General features: G+C 40.4%; 1 protein-coding gene across 4 annotated transcripts in view; it reads left to right on the top strand.

Annotated features, from left to right (window-relative positions):
* LOC124131522 (protein piccolo-like) overlaps positions 1-22,736 on the top strand; it is a 116,109-nt gene extending 93,373 nt beyond the window's left edge. For 3 of the 4 annotated variants that reach the window (XM_046494817.2, XM_046494818.2, XM_046494819.2), the window contains 6 exons: positions 5,494-8,441; positions 8,987-9,135; positions 9,647-14,274; positions 15,828-16,053; positions 17,451-17,594; positions 18,503-22,736. In XM_046494817.2, coding sequence (XP_046350773.2) covers positions 5,494-8,441; positions 8,987-9,135; positions 9,647-14,274; positions 15,828-16,053; positions 17,451-17,594; positions 18,503-18,657 — 8,250 coding nt within the window. In that variant the 3' untranslated portion in view covers positions 18,658-22,736. The remainder of the gene's footprint in view (positions 1-5,493; positions 8,442-8,986; positions 9,136-9,646; positions 14,275-15,827; positions 16,054-17,450; positions 17,595-18,502) is intronic. The other variant, XM_046494820.2, reaches the window with a different exon arrangement.
* The last annotated feature ends 1,053 nt before the right edge of the window (positions 22,737-23,789 follow it).

Below are 23,789 nucleotides of genomic sequence, written 5' to 3'. Positions count from 1 at the left end.
AGTAAAACTGACTTTGAAATTATGGTTTGAAGGTTTATTAATGAAGCATTACCATTCAAGAGACATTTAAAGTGAATCAAGATTAGATGCCCCTTTATTTAACACTTCAATAAAAGCATGCAAGTAAGTTGTGAAATATGAAAGAAGATTTATGCAAATCATTCTATATCCTTGAGAGCATAAGGTTATGTAGGCATATTTAAAAATCCCTTAATTAAAATTTGGCCTCCTGCCTGTCACATATTGATCTTGAAAATCAACAAAACAAGAATTATTTGGTCTGACTTTAATCTTTTTAATCATGAATACATGTTAATAGGGCCATAACACCAGTCCTAAGCCAAGCTTTCATTGATATTACATGTTTGTCAGATTGGAATTGACATGACGCATGTCATGACGCCATTAGATTCCTAAGGCAAATAAATAGTTCTGAAGTAATTGGTCATGTTAACACCTGAATAGTAGGAGGCTGTCTGATGCATAGAATTCAGCTTACTCAAGCATAGGGAAAGGAGAAGATTTTCAATAGCAGTAGTTCTTGTAAATAACACTTGCCCCTGGGTTAGCCGTTTAGTTGTATAGTTGAGTATTAATAGAAGATTTGTGTATCCCCTGGGAAAGAGTTTGTCGGATGATCCTATTTAACAGATAAACAAACAGGAAAGAAAAGAAATAACTTGAATAGATAAAAATATTCTGCTTTAAAACTTAAAGGAAATGTTTGGTTGTTATCTGTATCAGGTAAAATTACTGAATAGGATTACAAATATTTTAATGATGAACAATGAAAACAGCTCCAGTTGGCGGAAGGTGATATTGTGTGGCTTAAGGAATTGAACAGATGGCAATATTAACCTATACGATGGTATGAAACTTGTTGTTGTTTTTTTAACACTACACTCAGTGACATTCCATCTACAGGATGGCAGCCTGTAAATAATTGAGACTTGACCAGACAATCCAGTGATTGACATCATGAGCAGTGATCTACAAAGTTGGGTTATCACGTGAGCACCTTGATTAAAACATGAAAAGATTTGTAAAATATCTGTTGAGGAGTTGGCGATTTGGTGCATATGCTTTGCAAATCCTGCAATCGACCAAAATCTGCACGACACATTACGAACCAGATTTTGATTGGACTATGCATAGACTTGTTAGTCCAGCCAAAATGTAACTCCATAATACCAGCCTAGTTTGGCAAGGGTGGAAACTGGACTTTGATAGTTAGTTAACTCACTTGCCTCGGGAAGATGGATGGTGGTATGTAAATTATGGAGTCTGGACCAGACAATACAGTGATTGGTATTGGTAACAAGGATTCCGGCCAACAACCAAGTCACTGAGGACCAAATGATTCATTTCGTCGCCACTTACCAACATCATCTATTTTAATCTGGAATCCAAACGGGATCAGAGTGAGTGAGTGAGTGAGTGAGTGAGTGAGTGAGTGTTGTTTAACGCTGCAGGCATGGGTAGTCCAGCTACATCATGACAGTAGTAAATAATCAAATCTTAGATCGATGCTCATGATGTCAATCACTGGATTTTCTGGTTCAGACTCGATTATTGACAGTGTCATATAGCTAAAAATATTGCTGAGTGCGGCATTAAACAACAACAACAACAAAAAACAGAAAAAAACAAATCATCACTGTCGACCATCTGATCCTCATTTTAGTCCCTTCGATGTAGAAACACATCCACCAGGGACTCATGTGTCATTACAAGAATAACACGAAAGTGTAAATGTTGATGCAAATATGTATTACTGTCATGGCCATGTTACACCTGGCCGTTAATTAATTCAGCCCACCTGAGAATCAATTTCTGATACATCGCTATGTTGCCATCACAAGATTCACCAGCAGGTGAGAGAAGTTGATGATGGGTGTAGTTGCCAAAGTCAACACGACAATGGCCTGTATGGGACAGTGTCTATGTACCTCACGGATGGGGTGTGAAATATTTATGAAGGGAGTTGAAACTGTAAACAGCTTCACTGGATGGGATTACTCTTGTTTACAATGACACTCCGAGTGAAGAGATTGTGACGTTTAATACCTGCATGGATTAGTCAGTTTACTCCCAGCTGTGGTGTATAATGGCTCTCGGATTCTAACTTGGAGGAATGTTTTGTATTTGCAAAAGATACTACATAGTTATGGGTGTTGCCAAGTTGATCTTTGTGTGTTTGTGGTTTGTATAGAAGATAAAGGTAGAGAGGCCATTCTGTATGCATAGTATTGTGATCTGAGGTTGTCATTGGCGACATGCATAGGAAAGGGGCACCTGATGAAGCATAGAGAAGGTGCTTCATGATATCATCACATAGTGTAGTGGTCTATGCAAGAGGTTGTCATGGTGATCTGTATTAGAGAAGAGCACCTGGTGAAGCATAGAGAAGGTGCTTCATGATATTACATAGTGTAGTGGACTGTGCAAGAGGTTGTCATGGTGATCTGTATTAGAGAAGAGCACCTGGTGAAGCATAGAGAAGGTGCTTCATGATATTACATAGTGTAGTGGTCTATGCAAGATGTTGTCATGGTGATCTGTATTAGAGAAGAGCACCTGGTGAAGCATAGAGAAGGTGCTTCATGATATTACATAGTGTAGTGGACTGTGCAAGAGGTTGTCATGGTGACTTTCATTGGAGAGAAGCACCTGATGAAGCATAGAGAAGGTGCTTCATGATATTACATGGTGTAGTGGCCTGTGCAAGAGGTTGTCATGGTGACTTTCATTGGAGAGAAGCATCCATGAAGATCCAGGATCCAGCGACTTTGCTTGTCGTAAGAGGCGACTAACGGGGAGCGGGTGGTCAGGGTTGCTGACTTGGTGCATGTCATCATATCCCAATTGCTTCGATCGATGCTCATGATATCAATCACTTGGTTGTCTGGTCCAGACTCAATTATTTGCAGACCACCGTCATATAGCTGGAATATTGCTGAGTGTGGCGTTAACAAACAAACAAAACAAACTTTGTGTAATGATCTGTGCAAGAGGTTGTCATAGTGACCATCACGGGAAGGGAACATCTGAAGAATCCATTGTATAATTACAACTGTATCGTAAGCATGTGTTTTAAAATCACTTTCAAACACACCATCCTCTAGGCGACGCTGTCCTCACGAGGACATGTAAAGATAATTGAGGGAGTGTATGGTTTTTGGTCCTTTCTATAATATTCCACCAACATCACTGCGGGACACCATAAATGTGCTTCACACATTGTACCCATGTAGGGAATTGAACTTGGGCCTTTGATGTAAAGCGTGACCACTTTAACCACTAGGCTACCCCACTGCCAACAAGGCACAGCTGCACCTAGTGCCCATGTTCGTCTGAATGTCAGTAGCTTCAATATGCCCTTGTTACAAATGTTTGCATGTGGGTTTATATAAAAAACAAACAGTGCACAGTAGGAGTTACATGGTGTTGAATTTGCTTTTCTTCTTTTAAAAAAATATTTTATTAATTTTAAAATTTATAAAAACATATGTTTATTATTTTGATTTATTGATGAAAGTATAGAGACAAAAATTTACACAAAATGGAAGGGTCCACGTGGCTGGGCTGACCCTTTATGTGTAATAATACCAATGATTTCTTCACTGACACGTTGACACTATGTCCACCCATAGGTTAACAATCAGCTATTTAGTTAATGAGCTACTAAAATGGTCAGTAGAACAGGACTTGATTGATGGAAAAATTACCCCTGTCAACTGTCATAATCTCATTAATGGCGCTCAATTTGGTTTGATTATCTTTGTCAAAGCATACATTAGGTTTATGCAGTATCTATCAAAATCAGACTCTTAGCTTTGAAGGTTCATGATCCTGAAAACAAACTGATATAAAAAATGTGCATGGGGCATTTATATTCAAGGTGGATTAGGTGCAAGGTCAACATGACCTACTGTTGAAATATCCTCAGTGGTAACCATTGTAGCTTTAAGAGAACCGGGGCGGTCGGGTAGCCTAGTGGTTAAAGCGTTCGCTCGTCACGCCTACGACCTGGGTTCGATTCCCGACATGGGTACAATGTGTGAAGCCCATTCCTGGTGTCCCCCGCCGTGATATTGCTGGAATATTGCTTAAAGCGGCGAAAAACCAAAAGAGAACCAACAAGCTATGAGGATTTAAGGATTATCTATCCCAAGTGGTGTTAATCCTAAGCCTTTAGCGAGTGACTTACAGCATTGTTTCATGACGGACAGATGATCCATAATTCCGAATTTCAGGGTTATTGTAATACTCGTTACATGAAAGATAACCTTAAGAAAAACATAAGAAATGTCAACCCAACAGAAAACTTCACAAGGCACCCTAATGATCAGATGACATCAGGTAATCAGTTTGTGACATCATGAACAATGAATCACTCGCAGATTAAGTTTGTATGTCTGAAATCTATAAACACGAACTCCAACTCCTCGTGGACTACATTCAAGACCCGTGAAGATCCAGGCTAGAATAGGTCTTCAGCAACCCATGCTTGCCGTAAAAGGTGACTATGCTTGTCGCAAAAGGCGACTAACGGGATCGGGTGGTCAGACTTGGTTGATACATGTATCGATCCCAATTGCGTGGATCCATGATCATGATATTAATCACTGGATTGTCTGGTCCAGACTCGATTATTTACAGACAGCCATCATATAGCTGGAATATTGCTGAGTGCGGCGTTAAACAACAAACCAACCAACCAACTACATTCAAGGCTAAAGCAAGATATGTAGGTTTTGAAACTGTAAGTGGACTGACCCCGTTTCATGTAGACGGAGAGCAATAAGAAACCCTTTTATATGTCAATATAGTCACTGATCTTTTCTGCCACTGTTCTATGATTTATGTTCTTTGTGAACTCACTACCTGGACAGTATGCTTTATAATGATGACTCCCTCAAGAGAATCCAACCTTGGCAATGTTTGATAAGTCCATTTTATGCTCACATAAGTTGTTTATATAAGATAGCTATGCGATAAATCGCAAATAACAATGAAGAACGAAGTGTGGTTTATTTCACGATAAGACATTGTTCTATCATGACGTCATTTTGGGAGATTTGAACATGTGCCACGCTCCTCATGGTTTATTCTCCCTGCAGTGTTTTAATGTACGACTAACAACTCCCACTCTTAGTTTATTTCTTAAATATCAGATAAGACAGTCACTCTAATATTTGAGAAGACTTGCAAATAAAATATAGTGTCTCAATGTGGTTGAAAGTTTTCTGCACATCTGAAATAAAAAATCAACATTAAAGAGTTTTGAACATAGTCTGTCTCCCTGACCAAAGGGAATAAAATAAATACAATGAACCAAACCAAAGTCTAGAATGATTTGACCAGTACTGAAATTAAGCATTGTTTTGGGCTCCATTTGGATTATATTTTTGAATAAGATAACGTAATTTCTGGGACTTGATTTGAATGCTATTCGACACAACATCTTTAATACGGTTGTCTTCTTTCCAGGTGAAGAGACTTCTGCCAAGTGGTGCATGTGCCAGATCGGGCAGACTCCAGGTCGGGGACAGGTTACTGCAGTGTAACGGACAGCTTCTCAAAGGTCTCACACAGGCACAGTGTCTCAGTGCATTGAAGAAAGCAGGAGATAATGTGACATTTCGCATTGTTCGACAGGAGGAAAGCGATACAACTATAGAAATAGTCTCTGACTTGTCCAAACATAATCAAACTACATCACCTTCAAGTTCGTTTGATTTGAAGGAGAGTGACAGACTGACGCGTGAGGAGCGTATATCGAGCAATCTAGGTTCAGTGCAATCACAGAGGGATACATTGAGTGATTCACAAGAGGTTCAGCCAAGCATTAATGAAGTTTTTGCTCAACAAAATGTGAAGTTAGCTTTCAGTCAACCTTTTCCACCTCAACAATTTTCAGATGATTCAGAATCTGTGACAGATTCCAGTATGTCGAGTCCAGTAAAAGAAAGAAAAGATTTGCTTGGTATGGATGATGAACAGTTAATTGATGTTGGTGGTTTCGAGATACAAACAGATTTGTCTGGCCAGTTGGATAATACATATGTTGTGGATACCCCAGTTGTTGACCTTGAATCAACTCCAAGGGATTGGGAGATGGAGAATGATACAGAGTATAGCAATCCTCCCACTGGTAAACCTCTAGCACCTATTATTGAAGGTATTCCCCCACCAATGGAGTTTGCAGACATGCCCCCTGATATTATGTCTGAGCCTCCCCAGGAGCCAGATCAGACTGTGCCCGTGACAAATATTGATGACCTTCTAGGGCTTGATGATGACGACTCAGCTTCAGAACCAAACCAACAAGAAACAGTGCAATATAATAGCCAACCTCTTGACTTGCTCCTAGATGTTGGTGGTACTGATCCTTCAGCTATATCTCTTGAGGTTGATGGAGAAGTGTCAGAAAAGACAACAGATCTCTTAGGTGACTTGTTAGTGCCTGATATTCGTGCTGATATTTCGAGCAGTAGTTCAAATCTGCTTGAGGAAAGATGGGAGAACTCTGGGGAAGTGGGAGATCTGCTGGGAGGTTTCAAAGGGGTAAATGTTACTTCTGTTGAAAATACTTCAATTGATGAGTTTATTTCCATAGGGAATGTTACCCAGATTCCTGTGTCAACTGATGAGGATGCTGATACCAAGAAGGAAACACTAGAAGACGTTGTTCATACGACAACCAAATCTGTGAACCAACACATTGTTACAAAGGTAGATGTGATGAAGGAAAAAGAAAATGTTGAAACACCAGACAATCCTGTTTCAGCTTTAATAAATGTAGATGATCAGCCCAAATTGAAGTCTACTGTCATTGAGGTAAATGGCAGCACTTCTCAAAAGTCAACAGTGATTCGCATTGACCAGGGCCAGAAATTGAAGAATGCATCACCAATTCATTTTGTTCCACCAGTGCAATCAACATCAGTAAAGGACTTGTACGGAGAGGACATTATACAACCTATGAAAATGAAGAGGGAGATGGGAGGTGTCCGTATATTTGAAGATGGTGCTGCAGAATCAACTGCCAAAGCTGGTCAAAGACAGGTTGATCCTGAAGCCAAGAGAGACCTTGCAGCAATTCTTGTTGAGCTGACGAAATCATCAGGACATATCAAGAAGAAATCAGTTGCAAACACTACCTCAGTTGCAGAAGAGGACATTGTGCCCACAAAAATTTCACGTGAAGAGGCACAGAAGGTGCTGGGAGTGTTTGAACAATGGCTATCTGGGGGACAAAAACCACCTGTTTCTCCATTCAAGAAAATGGTATCAAATATTATAGAAGACAAACCTAAGGTAACTAAGATCAGAGTTGGAAGCACCACTCCACTACATGTGATGCCACCAGTCAGAAGTGGAGGTACCAATGATTCCGGGGAGGAGGAGGTTATAACACCCATTCTTGTGAGGAAGGATAAGCATGGAGTCCGAACATTTGAAGAGGGGTCAGCAAATAGCTCCCCTGTGCATAAACCCAGGCAGATTGATGAGGAAGCCAAGAAAGATCTTGCAAAAATATTATCAGGTTTGACAACGTCGTATGATCAGACCTATACAAAAAAGAAACCTGAAAGCTCTTATGTCGATGAGCAGGAGATTGTTCCCACTAAGGTGTCCAGAGAGGATGCTCAGACTATTATGAACGTGTTCACAAACTGGTTGAAGAGTGATGAAAAGCCTAAATCAAATCCTTTTAGGAAGTTGGTCTCAAATGTTATTGACACTCTTGATGAACCAGACAATGAGGAAATTGTAACTGTCACCAAAGACAAGAGTACACCTGTGATAGAAAAAGTCATAAAGACTGAAAATAATAATGTTGAAAGTGCCTTACCACAAACAAGTGGTATTGAGCCTGATGTAATAGTGTCTTCTCATGTTTCATCTTCTTTTGCACCACCTAAACCAACAGCCAGAGTACCACGATCACCACCAAAAGAAACCACCTCAGAAGTGCAGGAAGCTCCCCAGAGAGTTCCTCCAACACCTGCACCAAAGCCAAGCTCTCCAAGCGAAACACAGGTTTTAACTCAGAAGCCGAGCAATCCAAAGGAAACCAATGTCTTAACTCAGGAACCACGACCAACTCCAACACCACCAAGCCCAAGACTGAATCTGAAGTCTACCAACAGATTCAGCACAGGGTCAAGTCTCCCACCACTCACAGTGTCAAGAGGGTTACCTAAGATGGGAGGATTGAGTACAACCATTAAAACTCAGGGCCTGCATTTTTCAACCAGCAAGTCTTCTAAGCAGGAGTACCAGAAGATGAGGAGGGATGATGGACCGTTCCAGGTTGATGTCCTGAAGGGCATTGTGGGACTGGGAATCAAGATACAGGCAGACACAGATAGATTTGCCAGAGTATCAGAGATTCAAAGAAACAGTCCTGTGGACAAGAATGGACAGATCAAGTAAGAATTGTTTTTGTAATTTTAGTAAATGAAATAATTGGGTGCTGATGCTCAGCTAAAAATGTAAGATTATGCATATATGGTAATACAGTGTATATTACTTTTGAAGTGTAAACATGCAGATGACCACAGATAATCATCATTACCTTTAAATGTTAAGAGTAACTTGTATGTTTTACGCACTCAAAAGTAGTTGAAGGAGTATGATTGTTTGTTTGTTTGTTCATTGTTTAGAGCCACACTCAGCAATGTTCCAGATATATGATGGCGGTGTGTAAATAATCAAATATGGATCAGACAATCCAGTAATTGACATCATGAGCATCAATCTATGCAACTGGAATATGATGACATGCATCAATCAAGTCAGCAAGCCTGACCACGTGATCCCGTTAATCGCCTCTTTCGACAAGCAAGAGGTTGTTGAAGACCATTGCTAACCCGGAATCTTCACGGGACAAAGAAATTTGAGATATCAGTTCATGTTGCAATCACCTTCATATGTCACATTAGCATCCTATTGAGTGTCATGTCTGTTGTTTCAGAGTTGGAGACTATGTTCTGTCCATCAACAACACCACACTGACAGGGCAGTCAGATGCCAGAATACAGCAAATTCTGCGACTTCTTCCAAGAGGTTTAGCTAAGATTGTTGTATCAGCTGTACAACCATCTGAAGAAGATTGCCCACAACGTAAGTATTTCATCTAAGTCTATACACACCTACCCACTTCTCTATTGATGAATATTATATGGCACTCAAAAGATCAATTAAAGTAACTTGTCCAGATCTGTATTTCTTAAGGTGGTAAACCGTTTCTTACAAAACTGAATATGTTCTTTGAAAGAATCATCAAATAAATAATTTACATACATGTAAAAATTTATCCTATATGAAAAATGTTATGCAGAATGGAAATGTATGAAGGTGGAACCAAGTTAATCATAACTGCTGGTGGCTTGCAGATGGTTAGTTCCATCTGATATGGTGTTACTTTAGATTTCATCACATCCAGAGTTTAATCCCTTCATGTGTACCTCTGGGATAACAAGAATGGATATATAAAACATCATTTAGAACAGACCACTGCTAAAGATTGTTCAGTGAATAGCAAATTAATTATGGATATCTACTTTGATACATCCTTTGACATTTTGAATGTTTACTGAGGAACCATATCAAAATGTATTTTATTTATTTTCAGCCACTGGAAAATCAGATACCCTCCTTACATCTGCTGATAAACCCGCTGGACGCACATCTCCTTTTGGTGTCAGGTTAGGTGCAAAGCCCTTCAACACGGACGAGAGCAAGTCAGCTACAGTTACTTCTCCTTTAACAAGAGACTCAGGATTTTTCGAGTCAAAAAGAAAATCTTCCTTGTCACAGCAGGACAAGCAGCCTGCTACAGTGGACACTTCTGAACAGCCTACCCACGTATCTACAATAGATGTGACAAAGAAAGTGGTGGAAGTGAAACAGGAAGAAAAGAAACCTGAGGAAAAGCATGTCTCTACCATAAATGTTGTAAAGACCACTGAAGTTGTTACAGACAAGAGTGATATGCCACCAAAATCCACAGAAACATCGTCAACTAAACATGTTAAAACTACTACAGAACCTGCGAGGACAGTACCTGAGGTGTCTGTTGACTCAGGTGTGAAGTCAAAGTCACGCATCCGAGAGTCTGTTGAGACAGTGCCACCATCAACAGATAACAGGAAGGTTGAGATGACAACTACAGTTACAGAGACTGAGGTTGAGATTGAAACTAATCCTCCTGTTGTTGCTGAAAGAAAACAACAAAAACCTGAACCTGTGAAAGTACCAAGACCTGCACCTAGACAAGCTGTGCAAGTGGAGAAGAAAGAGGTTGTCAAGGAAGAGGAAAAGCCAGCTGTTTGTGAGCAAACTGAGTCAATAAACAGCCCTGTGATGAAAAGTCCTCCCAAGGTTCCACCTAAACCAAAGGCAAGAGTATCCTTGAATGATGCACCTGCTCCTCCAGCACCTAAGTTTGACCAGATAGAAGTAAACGAAACAGCTAATGATGACTCAAAACCCAAATTTGTCTCTAATATTGTAGTAGAAAAAGAGTCTTCTCCACCAAGAATATCAACCAAATCAGTGGTAAAGGATGACATAGATGAAGGTGTTGTTCCTGACATTAAAGCAAAGCCTTATGAGAAGACCCCTCCGCCTGTGCCACCTAAGCCACGGAGAACATCATCAGCTAGTTCGGATGTATCTTCATCATCTATGATGTCAGATGACTTCCACATTGAAAATGAAGTGGAGTTTGGTCAGAGAAGAAGGAGAAAATCATCTGCTAGTTCTGAAAAATCCACAGCATCTATCAAATCTGAAGGAATCCCTGAAGAAACATATGTGCCAAGAAGAAAAGATGAGAATGCTCCAGAAAAACGGTCTGTCAAGGAGAAGATGGCTGCCTTTGAGGCTTTTCAAAAAGTCGATGAAGGTGACTCAAGGAGATCATCTAGCAGTTCTGTTACACCTGTGAGAAAGATTTCCAGCTCAGGTCAAGGACATGAGGTTCATGCACCTAAAATGATTGACCCTCCAAAACCAAAAAGTAGAACTGATCTTGCATCATCTGCAAAGAAGAATGTTCCTGAAGAAGATGGTGTGTTTATTGTATCTCGTATATCTATCAAGTCTCAAGTTCCATCAGACAAAAAGGAGGAGAATTCCTCACCTGTATCTCCAACATCACCAACATCTCCAACATCGCCTGATGGTAAGGTGAAAATAAATGCAGCTCTTGCCCCTAAAAGGCGAACAGGGCTCTCAGAGCCAAAGACAAAGCCAGACCAGGGTCATCACCATGCTGTTCCTAAAACCTCCTCCTCCATCTTTAAACCAACAGGACTTGAGCGACTGAAAAACATTACTGGTCATAAGACTGATAGTGGTGAAGTGGCTCACTCGTCAAGTCCAGATGGAACATATAAAATTGGCCCTGTCAAAATGAACAATGCTCTATCTCCAAGAAAAGCATCAACAGAGGAACCACCATCTCCAGTTGGACTTAAGTTTGGTTCATCTGCCTATAAACTGCATGCTGGAGAGGGGAAAAAGATAATGTCAACATCTATTTTGTCAGGTAAGAAATTTGTAAGCACCAAAGACACACACAGAAATAAAGAAGACACCTCTGCACTTGTTACAGCCAAAGTTGTGCACATAACTAAGCAATCTGGCATTGACACTTGTGTCAAAGACAGTTCTGCATCTTCACTTGAAGCACCAAGTCCTCATTCAGTTGTTAAATCATCCTATGTTACAGATCACGAGCATGTTGATGTTTCACAAATTGTACCAGATTCAGCACAAGACACAGCACAGTTAAGAAAGGGACACAGATCTATCAGTGGTGTTACTGAGGATGTGTCCACAACTGAGGACACTCAGTTAAATGCTCAGAGTCCATTGCCAGATACACCATTACAGAAAGATGTAACTTTAAGAGTTGACCTTGATTCAGGAAGTTTGGTTATTGATGGCGCCACAGTGAAAGATTCCAACACTGATGAAACAGTAAGTACAGACAGTGCTGAAAATGAAGCTGAAATCGACAATGTTAATTTAAAGACTGAAGAAGTGAAAGAACAAATTACTGTCCCCTCAAAGAAAATAAACTATAAAGAAAAGGAGCCCATTCCATCTAAGCATGAAAAAGTGTCCTCCTTAGAAACTCCTGCACAACAGGAGGAAGGTTTGATCTCTGATGAACAGGAGGAAGTGTCAACCTCGGTGCAAGAGGAGGATGTGTCGACCTCGGAGCAACAGGAAGAGGTTTTGACTCCAGAGCAGCATGTTGAGAAGATAGTAGATGGAAATGGTGGTTTTGCTGCAAAGATTGTAGCAGCATCACTTGAAGCAGCAAAACAAGAGCTGAAAGTAGAAGCAAAGGTCAAGGTTAGTGAACTTTCAGAAGAAGTGTCTGAAAATACAGAAATTCAAGTAGCCAGTGAAGACAGGAGAACTGACAATCAGACAGATGTGCCAGTAAAACCATTCACAGATGAAAGATCAAAACATGCTGAAGACACACGGAAAGAAGAGCCAGTTCCAGAAAATGAAATCAAGGCAAATATTGAAGACGAAGTTACTCCTACAGTTCAAACAATTGTTTCAGCACCACCAAACTCAGTAGATATAGCTGATGAGGATGAACTTGAAGCCAATGCAGCTGAATTAGTGGTTGCAACGTTAGAGTCTGCTAAAAAGCAGCTGGAACATGGAGAACAGTCGGTTGTTGTGTCATCTCCCTGCCCCTCTCCCCCACCCTTGCCAGGCTCAGCCCCACCTCCACTACCTTCAGGACCTCCTCCTCCCATCCCAACAGAAGAACATGCTGATGATTTGGCTGAAACGGACACTCAAAGTGTCATGTCCAAAACAGCTACTGAGGTAGTAGAATCAGTCCCCGTATATATCCCAGAACCTGAAGTCAATATTTCTGTACAGCCTAAACAGGAGAGTATGCTTGTTGATGAAGATGATGCTCCGCCTCTTCCACCAGGGCCTCCACCACCAGGACAAACTCACCAGGATAGTACAGCTGTACAGTCACCAGAGGTGACAGCTGTAGCATCTGCAGACATCAAATATCAACCCATACCTAAGACTAGAACCACAGTTCAGACCACTGAGGAAGACAATGAATGGGTGGAAGAGATTGAAAAGGTTGCAGCCCAAGAGTCTAAATTTGATATGTTGATAAATTTTGATTCTCAAAGGATGCCCAAAATTGAAAATACTGCTACCCTGATTGAGACCCCATCTTCAGATACCGATTCTGGGGTCAGCTTGCAGATGACCTCTCCAACATCTCCTAGTGCAATAGAAGACAGTGCTGTGGAATTGCCAGGTTCTTTGACTAAATCTGATTCAACACCTACAGAGATGCAGAACTCTGTACATAATACAGTAAAGCTGGTTTCAACGTCAGTAGAGCCTGTTGTGGATTCATCAGTGAGTAGGAAGGATATTAAATCCATCACTGAAACTGGTCCAGTAGCTCTTGGAACAACATCTACTAAAACTGTCACTGTGCAATATAGTTCAAATACGTCTTCGCATGAACAAGATTCTTTTAGTTCTGTTGATTCACTGCATGATAACACTCCTTCAGTTTTGCCAACTCAGACCCAAATGTCGGTGACTAAAACAGACTCTCGTGATAAAGACATTCCTGCACCTGTGTCGCATGTGTCACAAGTTTCAGCATCCTCAAAAATCATGTCTGATTCCAGCAATGCTTCTATCTCCCAGGTATCAAGCTCCCGAGAGTCATCTCCAAGCGACGTTCTCAAAAATTCTAAATCTACCACATCTTCATCCAGTAAAAAAGTATTTTCATCTACTCCCACTAAAGATCATGGCAATAGTCAACATTCAGTCTTTGAACCCGATGTTTCAAGTATCCAGTACAATTCAACAAAGCTAAATAGTTCTCAAAATGTACCTCGAACAGAAAATCTTTCATCTTCAAGGGTTCTCAACAAATCTTTAAATGTGTCAACCAAGTCAAGAGCCTCCTCCACCAGTGGAAACAAACGACGATGGAAGATGGTGACGACTGGTGAGGATGCAGTGGATAAGTCCATTTCAGATCTGACTGAAGTCTCTGACGCCAGTCTTGTCTCTAGAGATGAACTCTCCCGTATGATTGACTTAGCCAATCAGAGAATGGATAAGACAGGGATTTCTTTGGAGGATGAAATTGTAGTTGTGGTTTTGACAAGAGAAAATCTAGAGCAGGACCTTGGCTTTGAACTCAGAGATGGTATTCTCAAGTCTAAAGTGGTGAGTGATTGTTCTTATTGTCAATCATTATTATGGTGAGGCCTCATTATATATAATCAGTTACCCAGGATTGTGCTCATATTTGACAAGTATCATGTTTTAACTATGATTTTACTGCTATGCCTAACAGTAAAATACAAGAATATCTGTAGCATAATATATACCTTTAAATATGTAATGGACACATGTGTTTGCTTACAAGAATGTAGCCCAAACTTGCGAATTTTTATACAGAAATAGTTTTCTCTTTTTCCAAACAACTAATAGGTTTAAATTAAAATAGAAAGGGACTCACTAGGGCTGGGATGAGTCTAGATTTACTACCCGGGTACCCACCCCCCTATTACCCGACCCTACCCGGGTACCCACCCCCCTATTACCTGACCCTACATGGGTACCCACCATAGGTCTCAAGAGATACAAAATGTCCGATTGGGAATTTCTTTACCACAGCACTTGCAAAACGTATTTAGATACATGTATTAAACGATCCGGTCATGCATACACTGAAGTTGACTTAGGTTATATCTATATTCAACAATAGGGAAAGTCAGAAGGAATGGGTGCATAGTCAGAAAGAAATGCGAACATTAGTGACTTGTAGTGTAACCATAGGGTTCTAGATAATTTTTGTCATTAAACAATATATCACGTGACTAACCTCGGGTCTGGGTAGTCCTGTTAGTACCCTGGTCCTACTTAGTACCCACCCGACCTGGGTACCCGAGTTACCCATCCCAGCCTTAGACGGTGTGACTTAATTAGTTCATCTTTGTAACTTAGTACTACTGTAATTAATATTGTACTCTCTGTAATGACTATAATCGTGCAAGTCTCAACTAGATTAGGGAAACTATCAATATTAATTCACTTGGGACAGACAATCATCACTCATTCGGGTCGTCGGGTAGCCTAGTGCTTAAAGCGTTGGCTCGTCATGCCAAAGACCCGGGTTCGATTCCCCACATGGGTACCAAGTGTGAAGCCCATTTCTGGTGTGCCCTGCCATGATATTACTGGAATATTGCTAAAAGCGGCGTAAAACCATACTCACTCACTCAGCTCATTCTCAAAATAGCATCAGGTCAATTGCATGTCTGGATAGAAACTGAAAAAGTGGAAATTATGTGATTTATGGTGATGGAAAGTTAGCCTGGGGTGGCAACAAAGGGAAGCATGCAATAATGCCAAGAATAATGCCCAGTGACTATCATGACAATCCGACTTTCACTTGTTGCATAAAAAGTTAGATTTTGAATCTTTGTGATTCTCATCGGGTTGTAGAAGGGCATGGAGTCAACCCACAGACGCCCTCCTTACCATGTCAGCTTGCTGATGGGATTAACTTCTTAGGTGATGTGGACAAGGTATCTGACCTAGGATCAGAAGGTCCATGGTTTGAATTCCATGCCAAGACTCGAAAATGTTATGGCGGTTACACTAGGACAATGTGATTCCTCTTGAAATGTTCCTCCATACATACTGACAATGAAGAACCAATACAGAAAAAAAACTATTATTCCTGTGTGAATAATCTCAGTTGTGATGTTTAGGTATGTGGATTAAAGCCCGGCAGCCTTGCTGAGAAGGACCAGCGTCTACAGCTCAAGGACAGCTTGTTGTCAGTCAACGGGAACCTGGTGGACGACATGTCAGCAGAAGAGGTGATGAAGCTGCTGAGTCAGCCCAGCCAGCATGTGACGCTTGTCCTGGCCCGAGACGGCGCCAACAACACCAGCAACGGGCAGACTACAGCAGTCACCAGCGTCAATGGGAATGGTGAGCTCAGAACACATTCATTCAGATGGGCATGTCTGAGTAGGTTTTGAAGGCACTGTTAGCAGCAATATCACTACAGGGCCTAACCAGATTTTGTTTGTTTGTTTGTTGTTTAACGCCGCACCCAGCAATATTCCAGCTATATGACGGTGGTCTGTAAAATAATCGAGTCTGGACCAGACAATCCAGTGATCGACATCATGAGCATCGATCCACGCAATTGGGATCGATGACATGTATCAACCAAGTCAGTGAGCCTGACCACCCAATCCCGTTAGTCGCCTTTTACGACAAGCATAGTTACCTTTTACGGCAAGCATGGGTTGCTGAAGACCTATTCTCTAGCCTGGATCTTCACGGGTCGGGCCTTACCAGAAAAAGTCTTCACACATTATACCCAAGTAGGGGAATCAAACTAGGACTCTGGCATGACATTGAACACTTTAACCACAAGGCTACCCCATTCATTACCTTGAGAGCCAGAGGATGTTTTTGTCTAATTTCTTTAAATTATGATTATCATTACTGTATTAAAACGCAATAAAAGCCCAGGGCGCTCTCAAAATTAGAAATAGGGGGCTCTTATAACAATAAAGTTTTAGTGAAAAATAAACAGAAATGAAAGATCTTAAATTTCGTGGTTTATGCTGACAGCCTGAAATGATACAAAAGAAAAGTCTGTGTGTATTATACACTACACTATTTTCCAGAATTTAATTGCCCATAATTAAGGGTGCCTATAACACACAAGTGCGTACTATACACGAATAAATAAGTTTTGTGTACATTGATCAATTTGAAGGGGTGCTAATTGGGATTGTTCACTAGCCATTATAATAACAAATATCGCCGTGGGCGCTTATTAGACCGGGGCGCTTATTACGTTGAACACGGTCTGTCAAACTGGCTCACCACAATAGTTAAAAGACACAGATTAATTTACTATATATATATTCATAGAAGCTATTCCCTTCCTGTTGTTAAAGACTTCATCATTTGCAGGCTACCATGATATAGCTTGAATAGTGCTGCCTGTGGCACAAAACAAGGGCAAAACAAAAGTCTACAATGTCACAATGTTGGAAGAATTTTTCTGTGTCAAAGCTAGAAAGAACTCTTGGGCAACAATGTACTAAACGAGAGCTACTAACAATTCCAAAAAGGAAACTAAATGTGCTAATTACCTTTATACCTGAATTAAGGACAGTTCTGATCACAATGTTGGAAGTATTTTTCTGTGTCAAAACTAGAACTCTTGGGCAACAATACTAAACGAGAGCTACTAACAATTCTGAAAAGGAAACTAAATGTGCTAATTACCGTATTTACCTGAATTATGCCACAGCTCTGATTGTTTTGCTTGAAATGGTTTCAATACAATGTGCATGTTTCCCCAGGCACAGACACCCCAGTGCAAGAAGGCCCAGGTATATTTGACGTGGTGATGAAGAAGGGGGTCACGGGCGTCGGCTTCTGTCTGGAAGGAGGGTTGGGCTCACCCAAGGGAGACATGCCTATACTCATTAGAAGGATATTCAAAGGTAGGACTGCAGCCACCATCGAACTTGGTGTATACTTTCTTTTGCTTGGCATAATAGAGAGATTCATGTACTTGTATCATAGTGTTTTTATTGCACTTTGGACCGCCTCTGTGGTCAAGTGGTAGATCGTTCGCCCGGAGAGCGGAAGGTCCGGGGTTCGATCCCCTGACTGTGTCCAACCAAACCATGTTAGAAGATGGTACTTGTTGTTACCCTGCCTGCTGTTTGGCATCAAGGGGGGAAAACAAGAACTGGGTCTCTTGGATTCGATATAATATATCCAAGTTGGTTGTTATACTGTTTCCTGGTCTGGTACAAGCAACCACACACATACACATACATTCACATCTGTATGTAAGTGAAATAATCTTTAACATGACGATCAACCCAATGACACCTAAAAGTAAGGATCCTAAAGTAAGGATGGCCTGTTACTTCTTTGCACTGAAGTTAATGGTATAACTTTCAGCGGTTTTAATTAATTGTCATGACAAGTTCTTATCAAGGATTATCAAATTTTGTGAAATTATATTTATAATTAAGTTTACAAAAAGCAAGATATTTTTTATTCTGACTGAGATGGCATCCTGCATATGGTAATATATATGTGGTGAGATGGAAATACATTTGAGCCAATGGTCAAGGGGAGATAACTGGTCAAAATGTATATTGTCATGGCAATGCCAATGATGAAAACAGAATTTCAATAAAATCTTAGAAAACTTTACAGCAGCATTAGAATTACACACAAAAGATACTTCTCTATTGTTCTTTGCCTTATAATAAAATAATCATAATATTTAATAATTAGCCCTTATGGTTACCAGAAATGCCAGCAGTGGATTTGATCTGAAAGCTGTTTAGAAAATAGTTGATTTTCCAACACAAACTATCTTCTCAAATTTCAGGAGGACCTGCAGAAAAATGTGGACAGTTGCGAGTCAAAGATGAAATCTTGAAGGTCAATGACATTGATTTCACCAGCCTGCGCCATTACGAAGCTTGGAATAACCTCAAATTTCTACCTGACGGTGACGTCCACATATTGATCCAGAGGAAATAATGCAACAGGAGTTATCTCCCTTCTGTGCACATCAACCCGTATCACCATGTTCATATTGATCCAGGAAACAAAAAAATCAACAGGAGTTATCTCCCTTCTATTGTATTTTCCCCAGCTCCATCCCTTATACTCCCAGTATAGTATATAGAGCTCTGCGAACTGGCTATCACTGTGAGGAGCTTGGTATTTCCCTTCACCATTACCGCAGATCTACATCTGCTACAAGTCTATGTTACCGGATAACAAACACAAGACTCAAAAGATCAATACTGTGATAATTCAGCATAGTCAGAGGTAAATTTAATCACCTGCTGCAGCTGTGACGCTTATCCCATGTAGAAACACGCTTCTGGCCTCCGTACTTAATCCCACCTGTGGATCTGGCTTATCCCATCCTACTTGTACACAATGATATTAGACAGTGTTATTGCTATCAGATTATTGCAGTCATGTATATTGTATCTGTTCCAATAAATGTATTCGATGCTTTTTACCGTCATGAATTATATTAATGTATAAACACCTCATATTTTCAACATGTAGAGAAATCTGTGTGATAGTAACCTACATATTTTCATCATCTAATAAAATATTTGTAAAATTAAAACTCATTTATGCGACATTGAGAGAACTATGGGTATAAATAGAATAGAATAACCCTGATATATTCAACGTCTGAAGGTGTGAAAATAACAGTGGTCCCCGCAACTATTGGGGTGGTCCCTGCAACTGTGGGAGTGGTCCCTGCAACTGTGGGGTGTGGTTCCTGCAACTGTGGGGGTGGGGTCTGGGGTTGGGGGTTGGGGGGTGGTCCCTGTAACTGTGGGACTTACTTGATTACCACAGTAATCTCACCTTAATTGAATTATTTTCATTGCGTATTTTGATGCCCCATCACAGCTATTGGATGTGTGTCTTCTATCCTCATTCCCCAACAAAAAGTGCTTTTCTGGTAATACAAGCAAGTGTACCAAAAATAACAATTAAATATTTACTGGGTATATGGTGGCATTAATACTCCCATCGGATTGCCCGTTTTAATATTTCAGCTCATAAAGATAAGATAGCCTTTTATGACATTTTAATAATTCAGTTCAAAATGTCTGACATTTTATGATGAGTCAGCATTTCTGAATTATGACATGGTCTTATAAAAACAGTCCCGTGAAGTTTGAAGATCATTGTTGATATACCTGAATTATAATTATGTAGCTAAACTTTGCTGTAATTCACCACAATGTGCTGACTAGGCCCTACAACCGATCCTTACCAGCTGTCATTATTTCATTGTATCCCCAGGTCATTGAGTATTGATCTCTAATGTATATGTCCGCCTCCGTTTGAATTTCTGATATATACGTGGTCGTGTCTATTGACAGAACGTACACTGGAGGTAGCCTTGCTATGATGAACTTAGGTTATTTCTGTATATGTGTGTGTTACATTCTCACTGATCTGTTTCATCAACACTGGACATTTTCTCCAGAAAGAAACTAGACGTTATCACTAGTCCACACTGCATCAATTTTGTGTTTAACAAAATCCCTAAGAAACAGGCTGTCAGGAATTTGTAATAATTCTGAGCTCATTAATGAACAATACATTGTCAGGGATGTAGAATTTTGTGTTTTTGTTGTCCAACAAATGAAGATTTTTTATGGGAACAAGTACGTTGTAGTTCAATACTTCGGCTGTCTGTCGGTGTTGTCCCTGGGTGTGGTCCAAGCAACTGAAGGGTGGTCCTTGCAACTGTGGGGCTGGTCCTTGCATCATTGGGGTGGTCCCTGCAACTTTGGGGGTGGTCCCTAGATACTGGAGGTGGACCCTGCAACTTAGGGGGTGGTCCCTGCAACTGTGGAGGCAGTCTCTAGAAACTGGGGGTGGTCCTTGCAACTGTGGGGGTGGTCTCTAGAACCTGGGGGTGGTCCTTGCAACTCTGGGGGTGGTCTCTAGAAACTGGGGGTGGTCCTTGCAACTGTGGGGGTGGTCTCCAGAAACTGGGGGTGGTCCTTGCAACTGTTGGGGTGGCCCCTAGAAACTGGGGGTGGTCCTTGCAACTGTGGGGGTGGTCTCCAGAAACTGGGGGTGGTCCTTGCAACTGTTGGGGTGGCCCCTAGAAACTGGGGGTGGTCCCTGCAACTGTGGGGGTGGTCTCTAGAAACTGGGGGTGGTCCTTGCAACTGTGGGGGTGGTCTCTAGAAACTGGGGGTGGTCCTTGCAACTGTGGGGTGGTCTCTAGAAACTGGGGGTGGTCCTTGCAACTGTGGGGGTGGTCTCTAAAAACTGGGGGTGGTCCTTGCAACTGTTTGGGTAGACCTTGCATCATTGGGGTGGTCCCTGCAACTGTGGGGTGGTCCCTGTTCCTCTCTTGTGGGATTATCACAATTATCACACCTTAATAGCAAATATATCACAAGAAATGTGTGTATAAAGACAATTCATGTCACTTCTTTAGTAAGATTCATTTGATTTTGTAAAAATTGTCATAATTTCTTTTAATAACCACAAACATTTGTAATGCCTACACTTATTCTACAAGTAAGAATCACATATAAGACATTTATGTGGCTAATGGGATGTATGAAATATGTGCTGAAACATGATTACATGTATTGTTTATGTTTAATATATCATATCATCACAAAATCTGATTGACAGGATGTTAGTCTCAAGATTAATTCTTCAAAATGGTCTCAGCTTTTACTGTGATGAGATTTAGATGCTAATTTACAAGTCTTGTTTCAACTCATTTCACAAATTCTCTATAGACGGAATTTGCATGCGTAAGATGAAAAACATTTGGAAAAGTATGTTTGACGTAGGTCACTATGACATGTATATAGACAAATATTTGTAAATAGCTTTCCATAATTGTTGTCCTCGTGTATATAGGATAGATAATATGTTAGAAATATTGTATTGCAATAGTTCTTGTCAAAATAAATACAAATACAAGCACGTTATTGTTCACTGAGAGTTATTTTCTATTGTCCTTAACAGATCAAACCTTACCTAGAGTTGATGAGTGAAGTACTGATGGATTTGTTGTTGCTAAATCTCATTAAAATCCAGGCCCACTTGCGCAAAATGATCTTAGCGCTAAGATGATCGTAATTCCCATACTTTAAAATAGGCTTACGATAGTCATAGCGCTAAGATCGCTTTGTGCAAGTGGGTCTTGATTTTAATGTGGGTCCAGATCTCAGTTCTCGCTACCGCTAAACAAAGCGGTTTGGTATCCAGAACTAAGATCTTAGTATCTTAGTAATATTTGGAATATTGCTGAATGCTGTGTTAAACAACAAACAAACATACACACAGTTAGACTCTGGTCGGAATACGCACGAGGATCAGGTCCTCTGTGACTTTATAGTTATCTCCCTGTATAAAGTGACTGTACAGTTATAACAAATGCTGAATATGAACCGTGACCGTAGTGTTAAATCTCTTACTGAAACGCTTCCTTCAAAACATATTTTCAATCAGGAACTTCAGATACACAGAGGTGAGGTAGTTCAATTAAATCTATTTCCCAGTCCCAGTTTCAATATATAGATATGATATAGATTTTTTATGATATAAATGATAATTTCACATTAATCGTGTACATAATCCCATCCAGATAGAACAGGTACTTCTGTTTCATCGTCGCTTAACATTAAAATCAAATCTTTTACCAATATTTGATACCTCTCTTTGAGGTATCAAATCAGACTAAAACATCTGATTTTTATGTGATTGTTTGTACTCTATCTGATTGTGAGATGAAAGGAACATTTGGATCAATAGACACAAAATATTTGTTACTTGTCAGTGTTTTTCTATTGCCAGTAGACTGGTCTGGTGTCCTGTTGCTTTGTCCTATCATCTAGGAGTGAGTCTTGTAGCTCTGTCTGTTCTTCTTGGAGGTTATAACTGTGTGTAACTTGTGTTTTCTGTTTTCAGTTACATGTTCCATACCGATGAGATATGTGATGCATGTGTTTGCAAATTATTTTGTGTTGATTTTGTAACAGTCGCAATATGATTATTTATATTTATATTGTTAATATCCAGAAATAAAGAATTATTTCATTGTAGATTTTCGTCTGTGTTTTTAGATCTGATACCGGTCTCAGTATTAGAGGAAGCATATAAACAACAGTCTTTTTGGAAGTCTTTATTTTGTGAAAATATTAATCACTTTTTCATCCGATTTGTATTTTGAAAAGTGAGATAGTTAAATGGTTTTTAAACTGGAATAAATTCCTCATTGTAGATATTTCAAGTCCAAGGTGTTCTTGACAGATGTAGATTTGACACTATTATGGTCTCTAATAGTAGGGACTGCCTCCGTGGTCTAGAGGTAAAGCGTCCGCCCAGAGAGCGGAAGGTCCGGTGTTCGCTTCCGCCGTGTCATACCAAAAGACGTTATAACATGGTACCTGTTGTTACCCTGTCTGTCGCTCGGCATTAATGGGCTAAAATAAAGGACTGGTCGGCTCGGAGTCAGTATTCTCTGTCTGAGTGGGGTATTCATGCTAAACTGCGGCATGATATCTCAGTGGGCTAGCACTATAAATCAGCATCAGTCCGGACTAGTACAAGCAGCCACACACACTTTTACTCTAGAGTATACTATAGAATAGGAATAAACACACTGGTATGGGTTCAAATTCACTAGGGAGAATCATCCTGACACTAGAGAATTTTATCCCCGGGATAAAAAATAGGGTAGGATAATATTCACTCTTACCTCCCTATATAAGTGCAATAATCTTTGAAGGGATGTTAAACCCCATTTCACCCCTAAACATTCGTTCAGTAGGTATTCCTCCAATTACCAGTCAGCACATTTGCCTTGCTCTCAGTTCCACACCAAACACAAATTGCAAGCATGGCATCGTGGAACCCATGGCAACCAGTCAAAAGTAGATAAACTGATTCAGAAAATTATCCTGGAACCTGGTTAGCCTTAAGGTGTCACACTGATACAATGTGATGACTGACTGCAGCCTAAGACACCACTCCCTCACTCACCCACTCACTCCAACTGGGGGTGTTCTTAACCTGTTCTGAGCAGTATAGTTGAAATACTGTTCAAAGCAGCCTTAAATCAACTCATTCACTCACTCACAGATGGAAATGAAACC

The sequence above is a fragment of the Haliotis rufescens genome, unplaced genomic scaffold, assembly GCF_023055435.1.
Source record: "Haliotis rufescens isolate VD_foot unplaced genomic scaffold, xgHalRufe1.0.p SCAF_1, whole genome shotgun sequence".
Taxonomy (NCBI): domain Eukaryota; kingdom Metazoa; phylum Mollusca; class Gastropoda; order Lepetellida; family Haliotidae; genus Haliotis; species Haliotis rufescens.
The sequence above is the reverse complement of the archived record's forward strand: the minus strand, read 5'-3'. Positions and strand labels throughout refer to the sequence as shown.